The sequence below is a fragment of the Gallus gallus genome, chromosome 24 (genome assembly GCF_016699485.2).
Source record: "Gallus gallus isolate bGalGal1 chromosome 24, bGalGal1.mat.broiler.GRCg7b, whole genome shotgun sequence".
NCBI classification, from domain to species: domain Eukaryota; kingdom Metazoa; phylum Chordata; class Aves; order Galliformes; family Phasianidae; genus Gallus; species Gallus gallus.
In genome coordinates, this window is record NC_052555.1 from 2143710 (window position 1) to 2166575 (window position 22866).

Consider the following 22866-nt stretch of genomic DNA (forward strand, 5'->3'; position numbering starts at 1 on the left):
TGTGGTGTTGTGTAATTTGCAGCAGCAGCTCTTACCCGATTTTGGCTATGATTAGGCATTCTGCCTTCAAAGCTCAGAGAGAGCAAATGATTGCAAAGATTTATCTGGCTCTGGCTGCCTGACAGAGGAAGGTGCTGAGCACAGGGATGGCCCAGGACAGCTCTGGTGGCTGCATGTAGCTCCCGTTCCTCTCCCTGCCTCTGGGGATGCTCTGTTTCTCCGTTTCCAATTCTGAATGCATGCAGGAGACAAGGATTTGAAGTACAGGGACTGAAGTAAGAGCCAGAGCAGGTGTGCAGAGGTGCTGTAGAAGATGCCAAGGTGATGACGAGCTCCCTGGGAGGAGATGCTGTGGTTTGGAGATCCAGGACCCAAAGCTGGCTGCTGCCATGCCAGTGCTGGAGGAGCCGCTTCCCATACTTGCACCAATGAGTGCTCCTCTGCACAGCAGCACTTCACGGGCTTTATCATTTTCTAAGCAGCTCTCAGTCTGCTCTGTGGCTCTTGGTGGGAAATGGAGCAAATAAGAGTGTTTGCTCATTGGAAGGAGCATGCAGTCTGGTTTCCCAGAGGATTGACACCAAAGCAGCTCAACTCCCCAGTGATCCATCCCACTGCAGTCCCTTCCCAGCCACCTGTCTCCTGTCAGTGCACAGGTTGAAATGGAATAAGGAGGAGGTGGGTGCAGACACACGTTCCTCCATCTCAGGGCTCTGCTGAGAAGCTGCAGCTGTGACAAGGGGCTTGGGGGCTGCACCTGGCAGAAAACCCATTTGGGAAGCCAAGCTCCAGCACCCAGCGGGCCAGCTCCATCCCCTGTGCCAAACCCATTGGGATGGCAGTCAAGGGAGGTGTTCCCAGCAGGCTGAAACGTCTCAAAGTTCCGAAGGCTTCAGATGTATTATGGTCCTGGCACCACGGTGCTGATGCTATCTGCAAACGATGGTGAGACCTTCCGGTTAATGGTGTGGTTTTGGTCACGCAGGTGTTTCCATAGTTACTGGGCTCTTTATTTATTTTTTGGGTAACTCTGATGTTGTCATGGTGATTGCCATGTTGTCAGTCTGGTTTTCATCTCTTGGTGAACAAATGCATCCCTGCAGCAGGCACGAGACCCGTCTTGCCTCCTCTTAAGCTCAGGAAAAGTGCTGCTGAACTGCAGGGAGTGGCACCAAAGGCTCACTGCTATCCAGAGCCAAGGGCTGCATCCAACTCGTCATCCTTAACAACCCTTGATAGACTTTTCTGCCATGGTTTTGTCTAATTGCTGTTTGATTATCGCTGTAGTGTGATGGATTCTGGTGTAAGGCTTAAGACGGAGGCTGCCAGGGTAGGAAAACATTATGGTTTGGCTTGATGGTGTATTTACTCATAAGAGGGCTGATCACGATCTTTATACCAGGAATCCCTCATTAATCTTAGGATTAGGCTCGGCAATGAAAGCAGGAGCCCAGCCCTGCCCCATAAGCACAGTGCTGCATTGCTGCTGGGCCAGGCAGCACCTGGAGGGGGATGCGATGCTTGGAGGGCCCCATCCTGCCATAACCCAGCTGTCCTCCGTGAGCAGCTCTGTTAACCTCTGCTTCCTCCCTGGGAGAGGTGAGACAGCAATCCGTCGCCTGACAGGGCTGAGGGGAGGCTAAATGCATTCAGGATGTGAGGTGCTTGGGCGTGGGAGTAATCACAGCTTGTATATGCACTTAAGATAGATGGGACATGGTGGCCTGATGTGGCAGAGGTCTCTTGAGATCGTCTGTCTATACATCAGCAGCAAAGCAGCGGAGGGACTCTGGGAGAAGCGTGGTATATTTGGATATATTGATTCTCTCCGGCTCTTGGCAGGGCTTAAAACAAGAGGAAAAGCTGCTGAAAAAACATCCAGCTTGAGGAGTTGCATGTCCCCAGGAAGGGGACACATCCGCTCCCTTCAGATGTTTGTCCACTGAGTGCATTGCTTGCTGCCCCTAATCGTTCCAGATCCTTTCTGGACTGCAGGCAGGAGATGCCTTGGAGCCCTGACAGGAGGCACTGAGAGAAGCAAGGGAAATCCTTGTCCCCAGGGAAGGCTCCCTGTAACCGTGCCTCCAGTCACCACTTTCACTTAATAACAGAGAATTGTGCTCTCTGCTGGTCATTTTGACAGGGAAATGGCTCTCACAGAGAGCAGCTGATTTGTGCAAGGCTACTGCTGTGTTCCTCCTGGATCTTATGTTTTTACACTGTCTCTTGGCTCTTATTGAAGGTTCAGAAGGTTTTGGAGGAGGCCAGTGCACCTGTCTTGCCTTTCTTGTCTGTATTTAGATGACATTTAGTTGTGTGAATTTTCTGGAGCTGAGCAAACACCAGAGGCAGCTACAGCCTTGGGGAAGGTAGGGGTGTGAACCCCTCTTTGTGAAGAAGGACTTTTGAAAATGTTGTATGGGCCATCAACAGCAGTATCTGAAGGAAGGGAATTGAGCCTCCTGTGGCTGGAGCAGAGAACCAACCCAGAGCTGCATCATTGGGTTGGTTTGGGTTGACTTGGGTTGGACTGGTTTGGCTTGGGCTGAGTTGGATTGAGTTGGGTTGAGTTAGGTTGGATTGAGTTGAGTGAGGCTGGGTTGAATCTGACTGGGTTGGCTTAAGTTTAGTTGGGCTCAGTTGGGTTCGATTGGGTTGACCTGGGCTGGGTTGGCTGCTCTGTCTGACGTGACGTCCCATCTCGCCTAGTTGCATGTGTCCCCCTGGTCTCAGTGGCCTTTCTCCAGCACTGAGGCCCTGACTGCCTGTAGAGGCTGATGCCCAGGCGTCTTGCAGAGGCTCAGCCAACAACCCTCATCCTCCTTCCAGGAGGCACTACAGGCCTGGGCTCCAGCTAAATTAACTGAAGCATTTCAACAGGCTCCAATCCTGTCGGCAGCTCAACCGTCCCCTTGTTTACTGTTGAAATAATTACTGCTTTGCCATAATATTAGCTCTGAGCCGTGACTCCATTACCATTATCGCCGGAATATTACCCATTTATTATCTCCCAGCAACCCTGGAAGATGAACACTAGGCTTCAGAGACCAATTGTTTTACAACAGACAGGATCTTGGTGTGCATTGTTTAATGAGGTAAACTACATTATAGCCGGCATTAATTTGGCTGCAGTGCACTCCACTAAATCATTGTTAACCTGTAAATCTGCCACCCATTTTGATGTGCATTTAATCAGTGCACTCTGGACAGATCCATTGGGAAAAGGGTCACTGGTGGCTTATTTCCATTGGTACCAATGTGGCACAGGCAGCAGTTTTTGGTCAAGGTGAAGGCAGTGCTGGCTTGCAAAGTTCTTGTGCACACATTGCAAGCAGCAATGGGATCCTGCCAGGAGCAGAGGAAAGATTTAGCCCCCAAGAGCCCACAGCTTGCTATGGGAGCAAGATAGGGTAGGAGTGACTTAATCCTGGGTAACACATCATGCACGTTGGGTGCTGAGCTGTGGATGGCCCTTTTTAGCATCTCTCCTTCACTGCTCTGCCCTTGTTCTTCCTGCTATTTCAAAGCAACAGGAGATTATGTACCTATGCGTGTGTATATATAAATGTAATATTTTTGTTTCTCCACATGGTGGAAATGAACCCACTCAGCTGATTTGTTTGCATATTTGGCACAGCCGCCTCTACAAGATGCATTTCCATACAAAAATAACAAGACCCCTACCAGCTACAAATGAGGCAATGCCTTTCCATTACAGAAAGGAGGGGAAAAAACCTCTGTTCTCCAGCATATTCCCTAAGCACAGCTTTGCAGTGTCACACTTTCCCTCCTCACCAGAGGCAAAGCGTGCTCAGCTCCCCGGGACTGGGGGATGCACGCGGACCTGGGATGCTCTTCCCAAGCAAAAAGCACACGGCTCTGTCTGCACCCCAGCTTCTATCCCTGAGCTCATCCCATTGCTCACCACCTTCCCGTGGCATTGCAAGAGGCCTCAATCTGCATTCGCGCCGTGCCCAGCACAGGGGAGCCACGGCCCCATGCAAAGCGATAGCAATAAGAGCGCAGGAGATTTATTTGTCTCGTTCCAGAGCCGACCCATTTGCATGACAATCTCGTAAGCCCTGCATGCACACAGCAGCAGCAGCAGGACTGGGGAAGTTCCCACGTGCTCCCGGTGCGGACAAAACCCAACGCGCTGACAGCGTCGGCTCACCAGATTTTCTGTCTCTTCTTTAGCAATCAGAGCTCTCCCTCCTTCCCCGGTTCATGCAGGGCTTTGTGTCGCTGGCTCGGGATGTGCCTTTCACTCAGCTGGCATTTGGAGGCAGAGGAAGAGCAAGGAACGGGAGTGTCTGAGATGCGAGAGATCTCCACACAAATTAAAACCTTTTATCAGCCCCTAATAGCTGTGCAAACTAATTATATTTGGGCCAAACTTTGCCAGAGACTCCCTCGAGGTATTATTATAAAAATCTGAGCTGTGGAAACGCGTCCCCATTCTGTCAACACCAGGTCGCTTCAGCTATAGAGAACTCGTCTCGTTTTAGCTCCCGTGATGAGCTTTGCATAAGCCATGGCAGTTGTTTTGGGGGAGGAGAGAGCCCGGCCGGGCTGTGTCACACGTGGGCCAGGTCCTCCCACCCCATCGTGATGGCTTCTGGGGGTACGGGGATGTGTCTGTCCTTGGAGGGATGGGAGGTTGCAATTGAGTTGTGGTGCGTCTGTCCTCTTCTGATGATAGGGTCAGCACCGCCAGCATCTCAGCCACCGTGTGCTCCACCGGTGGGAAGGGTCTGCAGCCACGTGGGCAATGTGACAGTGTTCTCCTCGGTGACAGCACCTCGCTGGGTGCGTTCTGGTGGTCTTAGAACTGTTTTCCCCCACGTTTGTAGAATCATTAAGGTCCAACCATCCGCCTACCACCATTACCCATGAAGCCATGTCCCTCAGTACCACATCTACGCGTTTCTTTAACACCCCCGGGGACAGTGACCCCATCACCTCCCTGGGCAGCTGTGCAGTGCATCACTGCTCTTTCAGAGAAGTTCATCCTAATAGCCAACCTGACATTCATGCCCTTCTTCCCAGCATCGCGCTCTGCTCCCTTCCTTCCCCATGCTCGCCAGTCCCAGTGCATCCCAGTGTCCACAGGTGGATGCAGCACAGGGAGATGCTTTGATGGCATCTCCTGAGAGGTTTGTCCCCCTGTCCCCATGCCACCGTTCCCCTGCTTTCCTCTGTGCAGATTGCTGGCTAATGGGGCGGAGCCAGCGAGAGTGCTCTCTATTAATGGAGCAGAATATAAACAGAATAAAGCCTTCATTTCCCAGGCTGTGATTTCATTATTAATATACTTTACAGTTCACAGGTTGTTCATTTGCTTCCATGTTTTCTCAGCTGGTGTAATCTGCGGCTTGGAGTGAGAAGAGTCATAAAATTTCCATTTCCAGTTGAATGTGCGTCCAATTCGCCGTGAAATGTTTCTCTCTGTCGTGAATATTAAGTGCACGAGGAGTCAGTAGCTGTGGGATTAGGCAGGGCAGGTTGCCAGCCCCCGTTCCACCTCCCGGGGGTGCGATGCTCACAGTGTGGGAGATGCAGAGGATGCGGCTGCAGGAGGATCGGCGGTGTCAGGGCAAGGGAAGGACAGCAAGGGGAGGGTTATGGACAGAGGGAATGACCATGTGGTGGAGCGAGGAGGGACAAAACATGCACAGTGTGGTGGAGAGGCAGGGAGCAAAGCTGGGGAGTGGTGAAGAGACTGCAAGGAGGGATGTGATGGGTGAAGGATGGCTGAGACCCGGAGGAACCAATCTGAGCTCCTCTGTATGTTAGCTTTCAAGAAGAGCACTAAGATACTCCAGCCCAACCCACTGTGTCCAGTGCTCACATCCTTCAGTGCCACATCCCCACAGTAATAGAACACCTCGAGGGATGGTTACCCCAGCACCCCCTGGGCAGCCGGGCAGTGCAGCACCACTGTTTTGTAGAAGAAATTATTCCTAATATCCAATCTGATCGTCCCCTGGCACAGCTTGAGGCCATCACCTCTCCATTGCACATCCCCGTCCCACAGCCTTGACACTTGGCAAGGTAAAAACCACACCGGTGCGTGCTCCGTGTTGTAAGTCAGCCTGGTGCTTGGGCCAGCACCATGGGGTTGGGGGCTGTGCCCTTCCCCTACCCCAAGCATGGGCAGGAAGGGTGTTTCCTCATCTCTGGTGTGCTACCGTGGGCAAGGAGCTGGAATGCTTCTGGTTCAGCTTCACAAAGACATGCTCTGCAGGAAGACAGGGCTCTGTGAGCACATCTGGAGCACAGCTGGCCCCGTGCAGGCAGGGTGGCACAGCTGGAGGCAGTGATGGATGCCCGCTGCCCGGCTGTGCAACAGCAATGCAGGGTGCAGCATCTGGCTGGATCAGGGCTGGTGGGAAGGGGACGAAAAGCAGATCCCGGTGCTGTGCTCAGATCACGGAGCACTGTTTCTGTCCAGCTCCTTGCTGAAGTGACTCCTGCCATGGCACTCCTTGCTGCAGGGAGAAAAAATGCCTCTTCCTTTCCCATCTTCTCGCGGTCAAGTCAAGATAATAATAGTCTTTTTCTGATCCCCTGAACTTTCCCATCTGCTCGGTAAAACAATGGCAATTCTTTTTCCTCACGGTCTCTCTCTCCATCTCCCTCTCCTTTATTTTTATCCTCCTGTAGTATAATTTAAAGCTGCAGCAATGCCGTAGCCTGGGGGGTTTTCCCCTTCCTGTGCTACACTGCTGTTATTTAGAATGGCTTTTCCCTTGCATAGCAGTGCCTCTTGCTCCCTCCCCACCCCACCTGTCGGCTGCTCATCCCATTCCCAGTCTCTCCCATTGCCCAGGGCCAGCACCACCCATCCCTGGTGTTCCTGGCACCATGCAGCCCTCAGACCCCACTCCTCATCCACTTTCCCTGGGATCACAGCACGCCCAGACCCCCGGAGGTGCCGTGCTCACCTGTCTGGCTGCTCTCCATAAGCCACAATACTGCGGCTGATCCTCCAGAAATGGAGACATCAATGCCATAAAACACGAGGGACAGAGCGAGGCCACTGGGCTGGAAAATAGCGTGTCTGAAAAAAAATAAAGACAGGCTAAAGATGATGGAGAGGCAACAGCCGGCCTCACCTGGCCCCAGTTCAGAGGGTAAGAGCCAGGCTGGGTGCTCCTCATCCCGGGTGAGTTGGGGTGAATTGGAAAGCATCCCCATTCCCCGGCAGCTGGCGGCCAGGCTTAGTGTGCAGGGAAAGTTTCCCACATCTGTGGGACTTCTTGCCAGCGCTCTGAATGGATTTAGCCAGCACTATGATGCTTATTTTTTTTTCACTCTAATGCCATTATGCCACTTGCTTCCCATCCTCGGGATATTTTCTTAATGCGGCTGAAATGCAGCTTAGCAGAGGTTACAGCCATTTAAACGCTTCGGATTGAAATTACGTCGTAAGAGCTTCTCCTGCAGGGAAAGCCTTTGGGTTTAGATTTGCAGCCAGAGGGACTTTACGGTCCTGGGTGCCAGCAGGTGTTGTTTGGAATAACGTGGAGGAAAATGGGGAGCAGAGGGACGGGTTGGTGCTGGGGATGCTCCGTCCTGAAGTGTGGTGTTGAGCGTATGGCGCTGAGGGATGTGGTCATTGGGCACAGTGGGATGGGTTGGGCTTGGGGGATCTTAGTGCTCTTCTCCAACTTGAATGATTCTGTGACTGGAGGGCACTGAGGGATCTCACCATCGTTATCCTCACTGCGATACCTGCAATGGTGACTGTGGACCTGCGTGGCATTTTCTTGGGTGTTTTGCAAACAAGAGCAGCTCGCTTCTTGGTGTTAGCCAGGGCCAAGCCTTGCGCTGCGCTGCTTCTCCTCCAGACAGCACAAGAGCTGCCAGCAATGGGACGGGCTCCAGGAAAGCCAAGTTGCAACAGGATTTAATGGAGGAGCAGAGCTCCTGCAAACAGGATGCGTGTCTTTGTCTGAGTGATTTTCTCCCGGAGCATCTGTCACTCTCCAACATCTCGGCATCATCGCAGCAAATTATTTAAACACTACCCACTGTACCCCATCTGTCAGGCAGCCCTTCCCCGTGCATGGGGCCCTACCTTGCTGCCTCTCCAAAGGAACTCGCCGGCAAAGGCTGAGAGCCAAACAACAGGACAAATTAAATCAAAAGCACAGCTTCGGCACCCAGGGGGAAAATGCACATCAGCTTTGACTTATTGCATGGCGCACGCTTACAAGAGAGAAGCAGCGGCTTTTGTCACTGCGAGGGGCCATGAAAAATGAATTAGGGCCGCTGCTGGGAGAGGGCATCCAGGAGAATCCTTCATTCTGGCGACGCTGTCCTCTCTCACCTTGCGAGCGGCAACGGGGAAAAAGTAGTGGGGAGGAAGGGAAGGGAGGAGGGGCGAGGGGAGGGCTGGGGCTGTGGGTAGCAGTGGGGACAGGGAGGGAGAAGGAGCCTTGTGCTGTAGGGTCACCCACTATTAGCTCGGCTCACCGAAACGTGAGAACTGGTGCTTTGTGTGGCTCGTTTGCTCCTGAGTTAAAGCCTCCTTCAAGGGTGGTTGGTCCCTGAGTTGTTGTGTTTTGTTTCTTTAAATATTAATTTCCATAATCCTTTTATTTCCCAATGAACTGCTTCTTGCAGACAAAGGGCTTAGCGCTCCTTTTTTGTTCCTGCTCACAAAGAAGTTGCATGAAGCTCACAAACATCCCTGTGTGCGAGCTGCAGTGCGCAGAGTCACGATGTGCAGAGCTGGGGGACAAGCGAAGCGTCCCCAGGTCATCGCAGGGGTCACAGCCACATAGGAACATAGAATCATTAGGGTTAAAAAGACCTCTGAGATCCCCAAGCCCAACCCCAACCCATCCCACCGTGCCTACTGGCCGCGTCTCCAAGTGCCACATCCACACGGTTCCAGAGCACCTCCACGGGGTGACCCCAGCACTCCCTTGGGGCAGCCTGTGTTTTCTCTTTGGAGAAGAGATTTTTTTCCTAATATCCAACCTGAGCCTCCCCTGATGGCAGTGGGGTGCTCGGCAGGGCAGCCCAGCATCCCCATCCTCTCCATCTCAGCGCTTCTGACATGCCTTTTGGAGATGGGAGATTTGAGAGCTGAAGGCCGGGAAGCACAATAGAAGATAGACTGCTTGTACCTCATTGTCTGGAGAATAGATGGGCTGCGGGCTCCCGGAGAATAGGAGCTGCCACTCAGGCGGCTTTAATAGAACAGGCGGCAGATAGATTTCAATAAAAGAAATGAGTATAAATATTGTTAGCGCAGAAGAGAGGAAAAGTGAAAAAGATCTTGTTTGACTAGTCACAGTGGGAAACTTTCAAGGACTTTTAAGCTAAAAACTCGGCACAATGGTGCTATAATGGGCGGCTCGGCTGCATCTCCCGGCGGCGGCGAGGCGAGCGGGATGGGCTGCTGCATGGCATGGGGATGCAGTGGCACCCGAGGGGCTCTGCAGGGAGCAGGGAGCAGGGAGATGTGGTGTGTGCATCTGTTTAATGGCAGTCTGAGGTGTTGCAGGACGTCCCTCTCCTTTGCAGCTCGCTGAGATGCTGTGGGAGCAGCATGCCTGGTGTCTGTGCACCACCAGCCCTTGGAATCATGCTAAGTAACACCAATAACCACTGTGTAGGGTGAGATACTTCTTTCCTTGTTGTCAGGAAACTTGAAAAAGCTTGTGAGGGGTGAAGAAGAGCAGAGTAATGGTTGTGGTTGTCCCCACCCCGAGCTCTGTAACGGGGTCACCCCTCCAAGGGGCTGCAGATGGAGCCCGTGGCATTGGGTTGCAATGTGCTTGGAAGGAAGGACAGAGCCGTGCTCTCCTGGGTCGATAGGGTAATCTTGAAGAAATCATCTTTTGAATGATTGCTTTGGATGGTTTCCAGCAGGTTAATTACCCCACGTCTTCCTCCACTGGAGCGTGGGGAGTCAGAGCGTGGGGTGAGTGGAGGTGATGCTGCTGTCACGGTGCCATCGGCCAAGCAAAAGAACAAGAGAACATCTTGCAGTGCCTGAACTTGGTTCCCGATGTGCCAAATGAGCAGTCAGTAGCAGCAGGGAGATGCTGAACAGTAAGAGGAGCAGCAGTAGCCTCCCCAGCCTTTGCCCAAGGGCATGGGATGGGGTCAGCTTCTGTTCTCCCTCACCCACGTGCACAGGGCTGTGTCACAGGGCAGTCAGGTTTGGGGCATGGTGGCATTGAAGGGGTTCCTTCCTCTTCCTCCTCCTCCTTCCCTGCACAGAGAAGCATTGCTTTGCTGCTAACACCCACACCACGTTTCCATGCACTGGAGGAGAAGGGGGGGGAATCAGCTCTCGGATGCCAGCAATTCCCTCTTATTACCTTTGTATATTTTATTTATTTACTATAAACTGTTATAAGAAGGCCATCACCGCCGTGTCGGCGTGACATGTGAAATGGATGGCTCTTGGTTTTAAGAGCGTCACTCTGAGCCGGGAGTCTGCGCGATGTTAATTTTTATTGCCAGAAGTAGCCATAAATTGATAGCTCAGAATTGCTGTAGGGGCTGTAATTAACTAGTTACTATTTCACCTCCAAAAGGAGCAATGTTTCACACTCTTACTTTTACTTATCTGGAATCGGCCACTGTCAACATCTGCTGAAGCCAGTATAAAGATTTATAGACCTTGGAGGTAAATATTGACTAATGGGCAGCTTGGCTTAATGTTCACCTTGAAGGACAATAAATTGTGCTATTGATTGAAGCTAGATGTCAATATCTGCATTGTTGTAAACATTTTAATAAAATTATCCCCATAAAATATTCCCATTCTCGGGCTAGCCTGCTCGGTGCATGGCCGTGACTCAGGAGCAGCACTGGGAATCTGAGCATCCACAGCCCATGGGGGCACCGAACCCATAGTGGGACCATTGCTGAGATCCACGGAGGTGGGAATATGGCAGCTCTGCAGAGCAAGCTGCAGGGTGCACGGATATGGTATGGGCACATCGCGGCACCGGGAGCTTGTTGGGTGTTGCATGCTGTGCCCTGATCAGTGCAGGGAGAAAGGCAAGGAGCTGGCGTGGTGCACGGGAGCAAAGTGGTGCGCAGAAATAAGGAGAGCAGCTCTGCTTGCTGCAGGGCTGGGGTTGCCTCGCTCTGATGCTGGCGTCGCAGCGATGCTCAGCCAGGGTAACTGGAAGCGACATGGCCCAGAGACCCCAACGTGGTGAGCTGGGGACGGCGGCACGTAATTAATTTGGGAGCATGTGTTTGCTTTCTGGTGAGTTATTATCTTGTCAGAGGCTCAGTGGAAACTTAACAGGTGGGAGGAGGCAGAGGGGAGCACAGTCAGGCCTAGCAAAGGGGAAGCAAGAGAAGGAGAAAGGCAAGGAAGGAATACACGAGGCCCCTGATCTCCCCACACGTCATCTCATCCACTCTGTGCAGGACCCCAGGCCAAGCTCTGCTCTGCTTTGCAGTGCCCCTTGGCCCTGCTGGTGCTGCTCCGTGTGCCCCCATTTGCACCAGGTTAGGTCATCACTCTCTGCAGAGGAGTGAGGTGCTGTGCCTTTGAACAGTCAATGGCTGTTCCATTTCTGGCCTGGATTGTATTATTATTATTAATAATAATAATGGGTGCTGGCTGTGCTGGTTTTGTAGCTCCTGAGGAGATGAGAGCGCTGTGCCATTAATTCCTGCAATATTTCAGCAGCTAATTGTGCTCGAGCAGAGGCAGCCCTGAGAAGTTCCCGAAGTCACTCTGGGCATTGCAGGGCTGCTGCTGGCTTAGGGCTGCTGAGCTCCAAGCAGAGTCAGAGGCAGGAGGAGTGTGCACCATTGGAGACCCGCAGTGCAACCCTAAGGGGTCTGATACACATGAGACCAGTCAGAGGGATGACTCCCATCCAGAATCTGGGCTGGGTTGGTGGTGCCCTGATCCTAAGCCTCAGGAGCTCAGCTTCCCCAAAGCAGCATCACCAGCCACCGGGGACCCCAAAAACCATGGGGCAGCAGTGCATACACAGAGCTGGTTTTCCTGCAAAGTCCTTTGTGCAGGAGAGGACGTGAGGCAGTGCTGTTGCTTCCTCGCTTAGCACGCTGATTTTTGAGCCCATTCATTTCCAGTGCTCTCAGCTGGAGCAGCACATAACAAGCCGCATGGCTTCGCTCTTTATTTACTGCCACTTCCCCATCAGAAGCAGCTCTCGATATAAAACCCAAGAAGTGGAGAGCGCCCTGTTTGTTAAGCCCTTGGCAGGAAGGCAGTGAGAGGAGATGGGGCACAGCTCAGCAGGTGCCTCCATCCGGGTACAGACTGGCAGAAATCAGCTCTGTCATTGCTGCAGAAGCGCAATAGGGCATCTCGTGTCCAGACCACTTCAGTGCCTGTGTGTACATAGCCACCTAGGCTGGCCTCTGTGCATGTATGTTGAAAGTAAAGCAGGTGAAGGAGAAAGGGGGAAGTGCTGTGTGCAGGGGACTCTGCTGTGGTGTGGGATTGCTGCACTAACAAGGCTGGATCCACGCAGGGACCCAAGCAGCGGTGCTCTTCATCTTAGTGTCATCATCGTTATCTCAGCAATGGCACGCAGAGCATTGCATGGTGGTACCTTTGCAGGCTCTGCATGTCAGGGCTGATGGCACAAAGCCAGACCCCAAACCTTTGCATTTTGCCCCTCCGGAGGCCGATTACCAGGCACTGATGTCAGACTCCTGCACTACGCCGGCACAAAGGCTGGGAGCCTTCATCTCTCCCTTTCCCAGCTTTTGCAGGTGGCGAGCTGACCCTGGCTGTCACTTCACAAAGTCCTTTGCTGGGTAATGAAACGCACCCGCACTGCCTTGCTCCGGGATCAAACCTCAGCCGTGCAGTGCCGGCGAGTGATGATTTGGGGAAGGGCCTTTGCTGAGTTCGGGAGCAGAGCTTTGTTGGGGTCTTTGCACAAACCGGAGTCACATCTGCACGCGGAGCATCCGAGGGCTGCAGCTGTGCCGTAATTCCATCGGCAGGCAGCGCTGTGCTACTGAGAGCCGATTCTAGGTCAGCCGGAACAGGCAGCTTGTTTCCTTCCCTCTCTCCTTTTTGCTGCGCAAACTGCTGCTGGATATAAAACTGTAATTTTTGTGTCTCCAAAGGATATCGATTTTGGGGTAACGCCTTCATATCTCGCCCTTGTGCTGTGCTAAGTGCTGATGAGCTCAGCGGTTTTCACTGCCAGCCGCTCCGCTGGGAGCGCAGAGCTGAGGATGCTGCAGGTGGATGGCAGCGATCCATCACGGCCGTGTGCATGGGAGGACTCACCTCACCCCTGGATGGGGTTCGTGGGATGGGGGTGGGCACAGTGCAGGGCTGTGGGTTTGTGCTGACAACACTGCAACTGCAGCTTGGGCATCAGCATCTCAGTGGGTACCCGGGGTGCTCACTGCAGGATGTGGCACTGTGTGGTGGCGTTCAAGAGAACACATCAGGCTCCGGCCCTATACACAGATCTGCACTTATGCATGCACTCGTAGCAGCAGCATTCAAAGTAGCCCATATGGGCAGTGTGTGACCGCGCTCAGTATTTCGGGACCCACGGGACGAGCTGCTCTAAAGGTGTCATGCAGTGGGACGCAGGCAGCGCTCGCCGTACAGTTTGCATGCACGTGTTAAGAGCAAGATGTGCCCGGCTGGCCGCCCAAGTATGTCAAGCCACAGCATTTTGGGTCACAGCAGTGCACAGCGGGTGAGCAGCGAGGGCTGTGCTGGTCACATCGCCACATCCCCTGGGAGCAGGGACCTGTGCTCAGCCTCGCTGCCATTGGCACTCACTCCTGGAAACAGCTGTCCAGAGCTAATTTATTTCCTAATGCTGCAGCAATGTTAATTTATAAATTACACTGGTAATTCGAGCTATTATTAATTTCAGATGGTGTAGGGCAAGCTTAATTAAAATATGATACCAATTGCCACACATATGTACCAAGGACTACCGTTTAAAATTTATAGGAATATTAAGTGTGACACTGGTCGTGGAGATGCTTCGTGCAGTAATTATCGCGTCTGAGCTGCAGGAGAGCTGAGAAGGGCGACGGGGAAGCGTCAGGGAAGGGAGGAAGATGCCATCTCCCCATCTGGGCTGGTGGTTCCTGGGTGAGAGGTGCTTCTCTGGAGCATCCTAATTGCTGCGGTTCTTTGTGTAACTCGGCGTCTGTTGTAAGGTCTCCGTGCTCGGGCAGCTGGATGGTTTTGAGATTGGAGTGGCACGGGGAGAGGGACAGAGCCCTTCAGCTGAAGGGCACTGTTGGTACTGATGGTGTGGGAATAAGCTGGCTGTGATACAGTGAAGCTGAAAGATCAAAGAGAGGCTTCAGGGAGAGTCCGGCAGCACCTCGGGGCAGGATGATGGGGTGGGATGAGGACCCCCTGCCCATCCACTGCAGCAAGTGATGCTTTCAGTGGGGCTGGGACCAGTGCACATGACACCTGTCTGGCAGGGGTTTCTTGTAGTAGACGGATGGGATGGCATGACATGGTCCCAGCTGGGGACCATGGGTCCCACATAGGTTGGGCGTGTGCTCACCGTGCCCCCCTCGCCCCCTCCACCCAACAGCTGTGGGCTTCATCAGCGAGGACGAGTACCTGGAGATCACAGGCATCACGAGGGAGCAGTCGGGCGAGTACGAGTGCAGTGCCTCCAACGACGTGGCCGCGCCTGTCGTCCAGCGAGTCAAAGTCACCGTCAACTGTGAGTAGCTGTGGGGTGTGGGGACAGCCCAGGGCCACATTGTCCCACCCCGAGGGGACGCAGCGTTCACCTGCCTTTGGTCCCACCACCCAGACTGGCAGCAGCAGGTTTCCAAGCAGGTGGTGCTTTGCCCTTTTATTCCCCTTTTTTTGTTGTTTCAAGCTCAGTTTTTTTCCACCTCCTCCTCAGCTGTCTCCATCAACCTGAGTTTTCTGCCTGTGGTGAGATGCTGTGCTGATAACCTCAGGGGAGAGGAGGGAAGTGAGCAGTAAACAGGCATTTCTTCGTTTTGAAAAAAAAAGGAGAGAGAGAGGAAGAAAGCAGCACTGTTTGTGCTCATAGACAGAAGTGAAGACCCTCCAACCCCCCCCAGACTCCACTCTGGCCACCCCTGGAGCTTCCGGGCATCAGGGAGAGCCAAGGAGTGCTGGTCCTTGGAGGATGCAGGGATGTGGTTTGGGTCCCCCATCTGCCCAGCCCCTTTGGACAGCAGAACAAGAGCTGCAGGAGCTGGGCATAAGCTCGGAGATGATTTTTCTCCTTCCATGAGATGGGGAAAGAAAAGGAGAGAGAGGTGGGAGGCACCAACCCCCAGCTCCGTCCTCCCCACAGACCCACCGTACATCTCGGATGCGAAGAGCACCGGTGTGCCGGTGGGGCAGAAGGGCATCCTGATGTGTGAAGCCTCCGCTGTGCCCTCCGCTGACTTCCAGTGGTACAAAGACGACAAGCGGTAAGAGCTCGGGGTGCCCCATGGGGGCGGGAGCCACACATTGACCCCCCCCCCTCCCATGCTTTGCTGTCATCCCGAAAACCCGCAGAGCAAAGCCAGTGTAGATCCAGCACCTTCCAACACCTATGGGTTGGGATTCCTAGAACCACAGAATCATAAAATCATTCCAGTTGAAAAAGACCTCTTGAGATCACCAATCCAACCCCCCCCACCGTTGCCCACTGCCCACGTCCCTCAGTGCCACATCCCCACGGCACTGCGACACCCCCAGAGATGGTGACCCCCCCACCCCCTGGGCATCTCTGCAGTGCAGCACCGCTCTTTCCAAGAAGCAGTAGTTCCTAATATCCACCCTGAACCCCTCCTGACGCAACTTAAGGCCAATACCTCTCATCCTAAATCACAGGGGGCTCCTTCTTTCTTGGTGCTGTCCCCATCACCTTCTCCCCTACTGCTCTCCTCCCAGGCTGGCTGAAGGACAGAAAGGGCTGAAGGTGGAAAACAAAGCCTTCTTCTCCCGACTGACTTTCTTCAACGTCTCCGAGCAGGACTACGGCAACTACACCTGCGTGGCCTCCAACCAGCTAGGAAACACCAACGCCAGCATGATCCTTTATGGTGAGCAGCACTGAGGGACTGGGATGGGGACCACAGCTTAATGGAGTGACCACCATTGTGCAAGACGTGCAGTGGAAAGCTGGGGCTTCTGGAATGATGCATGTTCCTACTCATCCTTTCTAGCGCAGAGCATGGGTCAGAGGCTGTGGGTGAGCACAGGGGAAGCATCAAAACCTTCACACCACTCTCCTGAATGGGCACTGCTTAGAGGTGTTGGGCACTGTGGATGTGTTTGGGCATCAGTGCAAAGCAAGGGTCTGGCTGCAGGTTTCCATTGCCTTGCTCTGGCAGATGCCAAGGAGAAGCAGGGCTTGGGGACCTCCATCCATGTCTGTGAATGACATAAATAGCAGCCCGTGTTAAACAAACCACAGGATGGAATTAATCAGTGCTAAGAGGGTTTAATGGAAAGCACCAACTTGCTCCTGGCATTGCAAATCCTTTCCTATGATGTGTGAATTATTTAATTTAAGCCTGGAGAGGTTGCAAGAGACCCCTCTTCTGCAGGAGAGGCAGGGTTGTAGCAGAGCAGGACACTGCTCTTGTAGGTGTGCAATGATTGCAGGTGTGCAGTGATTAAGAAAAGGAAAACAAGATAGCAATTAGCACCTTGTGCCAGCAGGGTGGCAGGGAAGGCATCTCTGGAAACGTGGTCTCTCTTTCCCACTGTCCCCCCATGTATCTGTGCAGAAGGCACTGCCCATCACGTGTCTGCTCCTTTACATATGTTGGGCTCAATGAGCACCTGTGTGCTGCTTGCATCCTCATCTTCTGTGGGTACCAGCTGTTGCATTGGGTTCCCCCACGTTTCTCTTCCCCTCACCGTGCTCAGGGCTGCACCCACAGCCCCCAGGTAGCTCCAACCTTGGGTGTTAATGAGCATCACAGTCACTTCTGCAGGAAGAAGTCGGTGCTGTAAGTGACAGACATTAGTTGTTACCTGGCTGTTAAGCCTTCATTAGGGTTGCTTAGAAACGATCTCCGCTTCTTCCCCATCGGGCTTTCTGGTAATTGTGGTCACCAATGACCCCATTTTTCAAGGAGAGGGACAGGACACCTCGGGGCCACGCGGCTCCATCCATGCTGGCCTGCCCTGGGGACCCACATGGCCTGGGATTGTAATCTCTGTATTGGTTTATGGGATGAAAATCTCATGTATCCTGGGACCCCATTCGAGGGCTGCACAGTGCAGGCTGAACAAGAAGCCTCCGAGTTAAGAAGGACTCTCTCTGCTGGTGGTTTAATGAGAGCTGCCAGTTACTGGATTCTCTTCCATTAAAGACACTTGGAATGGCACATGCCATAATGGGAACGTGGCCCCATCACCTTGTGTGCAGCCCTGCTGGGAGCCGAATTCCCTTACAATTCTCAGTGATGGGCTGTGCTGCCTGTTGCAGGAGAAATGTCCAATCTTTGTGGTTTTGGGGGACAATTTTGTGTGCATCCCCTCTTCCTGGAGGCTGAGAGAACTATGCAGGGTTCTCCTCCCCCACATGGAGCTTTAATCCACGTCGGCACATTGACGTTTCCAGTGCCTTGCGACTGAGGATAGTGTAGAATACATCTTGTAATCCTTTCCTTAATCTGTTTTTTCAGGGAGGTCAACCGGTGCTTTATCTAACACGTAGCAATTCTTATTACAGGCCTTCCACCTAATTCAGCGGCTCATTTGATGCTGTCTTTAATGTGATGAAGTGCTGTGGAATCAAATAATTTTCTTGAGTCAGAAAAAAAAAAAAAGAGCTCTCTACTGCTCCCCTTTTGTGCAGTCCATGTGGATTCCCAGAGGTTTTGCAATAAAACCACCCAGGAAGCTCCACATGGATGGAGGACAGAGGCCCTGTAATGATCATGACCATGCATTTTCCCATGCCAAGAGCAGGCTGAGCAAAGCACCTTGAGCCTGCCATTGCCTCTGTGCCTTAACCTTGACTTGTTCTTTGATTTTTAGAAGAGACAACAACCGCTCTGACACCCTGGAAAGGTCAGTAACCGTGAGCCCGCAATGCCAGCAATCCCCCGCTCCGTGTCCCCCGGGTCCCTCCGGCAATATCCAGGGAGCAGCTCCCCCAAACCCCATTGCTCCAGCTCTTGCAGTGATGACTTTGGGGCTGCTCGTGGCTTCCCCATTGCTGCTTTACTGTAGCCACGTGCATTTAGCTGCATTTCTGTTTGGGTCCTTAACGTGCCCACCTCCCACCTCTGCATGCCACGTCCCCACTGTACCCTCCACTGCTCTCTTCCCCCCCATCTCCAGGATGCAGGCAGGGATGGCTTCGTGGTTCTGTTGCCCAGTGGTGCTGCAGCCAATCCTTCTTCCTCTAGGATGCTTTTAGTGTTGCTTTAGTGCCTTTTTTTTTTCTCGGGATGTGGTAGGGGTGCTCTTCCTTGCATTGCTGCTCTTACCGATCGATCGATCGCTTGCCCTGGGGACCACTGCCATCCTGATCTGGGGCTCTGCAGCCACGTGGCTCCGTTTATAGTGCATTTAGTGGCTGGCGTTGGGATGACCTCAAGATATTGGGAAGAGTTGAAGGCAACATGGAGCTGCTCTTGGCTCCAGAGCTGCCCAGTGCCCAGCTTGTTAGTCCCACCATGATTCGGGGCTTTGTGGGTAGTGGTGTCTGTAGGGGTGCTAGAGCGTGCTGCAAAAGGGAGACCTGATGGGGAGTGGTCCTCAGTGCCCTAAGTGAGGGGACATCTCTTGGGATTACAAAAGAACTGATCTGATCCTCCCACATGGTCCCACTTGTGCAGGACAGTTTGGGGTGTTTTTGCCAAAAAACACCAACTTGGGAGCCCTTCTCCATGGCATGTTTTGAGATCCTCACCTGTCTGCCTAAGCATGGGGGTCTCTGTTACTCACTACCCACTTCATCCTTCCTGCAGAGGGACACAAGGTGGCTCTGGGGAGGCTGGGTGCCACCTGGAGCTGGATGCAGTGCTGCACATGGAAGGGACCAACCCCCACCATGGGCTGGCTGCCTCCCACCAGCTCAGACTGCCCAGGGCCCCAGCCATGGCCTTGGGCACCTCGAGGCATGAGGCACCCACTGCTTTTCTAGGCATCCTCACCATCCATCTCCTGGGTGGTTTTTATAGAATCATAGAGTCATCATGGAGTCATAGAGTGATAGAATTACAGCATTACATGATATCCCAGGTTGGAGGGTTGCAAGGATCACCAAGTCCAATTCCTTGGTGGTACTTCTGGTGCTGCTGTGTGAAAGCTATTGCACCCAAGTTCAAAGAACATTTGGAGGAGCTGCAGGAGGTTGCTTTGTACCGTTGCATCCAAGATAGGCTGGGGATGGGAAATGGGGACCAGCACAGGACCGTGGTGGGGTTCGTGTCCCAAACCCAAGGATGGGGATGGCTGCACTGCGCAGCTCTCAGTGGTGACCCCAGTGATTGCAATAGCACCGGGGCCCAAAGCAGCATTATTTTCTCCCCCCCTCCATTCCCTACAGCTAACAACGCGGGTGTTTCTCCCCCCGCAGGCCCCGGTGCAGTGCACGATGGCAACAGCGGTGCGTGGCGGCGAGGCAGCTGTGCCTGGCTGCTGGCCCTGCCGCTCGCCCAGCTCGCCCGTCAGTTCTGAGCCCCGAGGCGGCCACGACCACCACAGCAGAAAGGAGAGGAAGAAGATGTATTCACTGTTTCTGAAAATAATCATAAGAATTGAGAGAGTTGTCCGGCCAGGCCTTCTGGGGGAGGGGGAGAGAGGAAAAACATGCAAAAAAAAAAAAAAAAAGAAAGAAAAAAATTAATAATAATAATAATAATAATAATAATTCAAAGGGAATTTGGAAAGGAGGGGAAAAAAAAAAAATTATCCAAGGCTTCCTGCTGAAGACGCAACGCGACTGAGTCTTTTTCTTTCCTCTGGTTATTTTTTCGCCTGCCCCTTTTTCTCCCCCGTTTCGTCGTTCTCTGCCGTGGGTCATTGTGGGGATGGGACAGCCCTGGTCCCCTCACCATCCCCGCTCACCCGGAGCCCCTCCGTCCGTATGCGCAGGTTTTCTTCTTCGCCGAGATTTCCCCGTCTTCTCATGGACTGTGCCGCCATTTGTGTTCCGAAATATAGATATATATATCCACATATACATATATATATATGTATAGATCTATAGATCTTCAACAGTTACACCACACCGCCACGAACGGGAAGGGAGGAAGGAGAGCAGTGCCGAGCCACGTTCATCGTACGCCATGCGGACATCGTGAATGAGAAGGGTTAATTTTATTAATTATATTTTCTGATACGAGCCTAGAACTCTTAGTTCCTAAAAAACCAAGATGCAAAAAAAAAAAAAAAAAAAAAAAAAAAAAAAAGGGAAAGGAAGAAAGAAAGCAAACCAGGAACGGGAGAGCAAAGCGGAGAGGAGAAGTGTGTTTCCGAGGAGGATGGTGCTGGCTTGTCCCTGGGCGAGGAGCAGGAGCCCCGTGCTGAGACCCCTCACCCGGCCAGGACCACGGCCATACAAACAGTTCCTCCACGCATCGAGGCGAAGGGAGACGCTGAATCTTTTTATGGGATATATATATACAGTATATATAAATATACATATATATATATATAATTTTTTTTTTGGTTAGCGTTCTAGCCACAGTTCCCAGCAGGGTCCTTCCGCTGCCATTACTGCATGCTGTATATGGAGTTAGGTGTGTATTGGTCCTCCGTGAGATGAGGAGAGGTTCTCGCTCCGCACGTGCCCGGGTCCCATCACCTTTCTGCCCTCGGGTGTCCGGGGACAGGGGGACACAGGTGCTGCATGGGGGCCGGGGTCCCTCTCCATCACCCCGTGCTGCGCAGCCCAGCCCCGGCCCTTGGTGGTGGAATAAAGCGAACCGAGGGATGGACATAGATATAGATCTATATAGCTCAGTTTCATATTTATATATATATATATATGTATATGTGTGTGGGTGTGTGTGCGTATGTGTGTGTGTGTATATATATATATATATATACATATATATATATATAAAAGAAGGCGAAGCGATCGGCACCCGCCGCTGAGCCACCGGCTGAAATTTGAGGGGGGAGGGTGGGACACCTCAACAACTCGCTTTATTTTTCACTGGTGGGGGTCACTCCTGCAGTTTCTTTTCCTCCTTTGGTTTCCCTTCCTTCTCCGCGGCCGACAGCGAGGCAGGGGCACGGCGGGCGGGCGGCGAGGGGGCTCTCTCTGCCTCTATCCATTAAAACGATTGTTCCATGTGGCCGCTCCGTCTGCTTGTGGTGCTCATTGCCCCCGCCGCGGCCGCTGGGCACGGGGAGGGGTGCTGGGATGGAGGGAGGGAGGGAGCAGTGATGCGCTGCAAGGAGAGGATGGAGCAGCAGGAGGAGGACGTCACCACTGAGCCCAGGTGTGATGCGGCACAGGTAAGGCTTCGGTGAGTACTTGGAGGGCTTGGGGTGCTGCTCCGTGAGCTGATTGCGTCCCCGATGGTGTTGGAGGTGATACGGTGCGGCCGTGCAGGTCACAAGTGAGTTTGGGTGTTGGTGAAACCTTGCTGTTGGCGTGCTGGCGTTGGTCTCTGTTGGTGTGTGGAGGGGTGTTGTTGATTCTCGGAAGGGTGTTTGGTGCATTGAGTCTTGAGCTTTCACTGTAGCCACCAGCTTCTCAAGGCGTGCGGGCTCCACCTGGCACATGGCGTGTTGTGTGAGGATCAGAGCTGGTCTGTAACGATTGCAGGGCTTTTAATGTTTTATTCTTTCCTCCTCTGAGTTTGTGCAGCCCAAGAAGTAGGCAGGGAGAAGGGAGAGAGAGAGAGCAGAGAGGATAGCGAGGTGTTGTGAAATGACGGCGCAGCATCTCCCGGCCCCGGGCAGCATGTGGGGACCTGAGGTTGGAGCATCCCTCGAGGACTGGGAGAAAAGGTAGGGAACAGAGACCCCCCACCCCCGTGTGCACAGTGCCCAACGCGCCTTTGGGCTGATTGTGGCCAGCAGCATTTGCAGTGTGTTCTGCTGTTCCCGTCCTTCGGGGAACCCTGCCCTAAGCGAGGGTCTTTGTCCCTTGCTGTCACTGTGGGCACCACTGCCCCATCACTGACAGTGCAGTGGGCGCAGGGCCCTGTTTGGAAAAAGGGGAATATCTCCAAAGGGATTTGCTGTGAGCCCCAGAGTCGCTTGTGTCTTCTCCCTTGGTGGCAAATACTGTCCCTGTGGGAACAGAGGGGCCCCCAGTATGTGGACTTCATCCCAAAGGATGGGCTGTTGGCAGGGGTTGCAAAGGCATCCCGCTACCACTCATTTCCCCATGGGCTCGTGGCATTTAATTGCTGTTCCAAGGCAGGATGGTTGGGTGCACACAGCTTTCTGCATCCTGGAGTCAGGATGGCAGAGAAAGGGGGGATCAGTGCCAACCACAGTACTGTGCTAGAGCCATGGTGATGGCCTTGTAGGAAGTGCTGTGGCCACATTTGTTTTGCCATGGCCACAGATGTGTGTCTGTACCTCTCCTGGGGGAGGAGATGGGGCAGTGCATGGCTGTTGGCTTTCAGGAAAAGAAAGTTGGCTGTGGCAGGGCAAGCCTGGCAGGTGAGGGAGGGACACTGCCCCTCCAAAGGGTGGATCTGTTAATGGGTTAATGGGGCTCCTCCCTTTATTTCTGAAATTCTCAAATTTTCAGTGCTGTAGGCAAGAGGTCAAAGGGCACACAGTGCCAGGGTCTGAGCATTGCAGAGTAAGCTGGAGAGAGAGACAGAGATGCTGGTTGATGGGTGTGTTTCTGTATTTATTTAGATACATATTTATTTGTGTCTCTCGGTGAAGGCAGATGAATGTCACGGCCTAAAAGATGCCCTCACTCC

At 53.0% G+C, this 22866-nt stretch overlaps 1 protein-coding gene across 17 annotated transcripts in view; it reads left to right on the plus strand.

Moving 5' to 3' along the window:
- The window catches only part of NTM (neurotrimin), a 313044-nt gene extending 292651 nt beyond the window's left edge, over positions 1-20393 (plus strand). For 10 of the 17 annotated variants that reach the window (XM_015297955.4, NM_204711.2, XM_046903730.1 and 7 more), the window contains 5 exons: positions 14559-14693; positions 15306-15426; positions 15893-16044; positions 17996-18028; positions 19545-20393. In XM_015297955.4, coding sequence (XP_015153441.1) covers positions 14559-14693; positions 15306-15426; positions 15893-16044; positions 17996-18028; positions 19545-19645 — 542 coding nt within the window. In that variant the 3' untranslated portion in view covers positions 19646-20393. The remainder of the gene's footprint in view (positions 1-14558; positions 14694-15305; positions 15427-15892; positions 16045-17995; positions 18029-19544) is intronic. The other 7 variants (XM_040652025.2, XM_025143173.3, XM_046903731.1 and 4 more) reach the window with 1 other exon arrangement.
- Positions 20394-22866: the final 2473 nt, after the last annotated feature.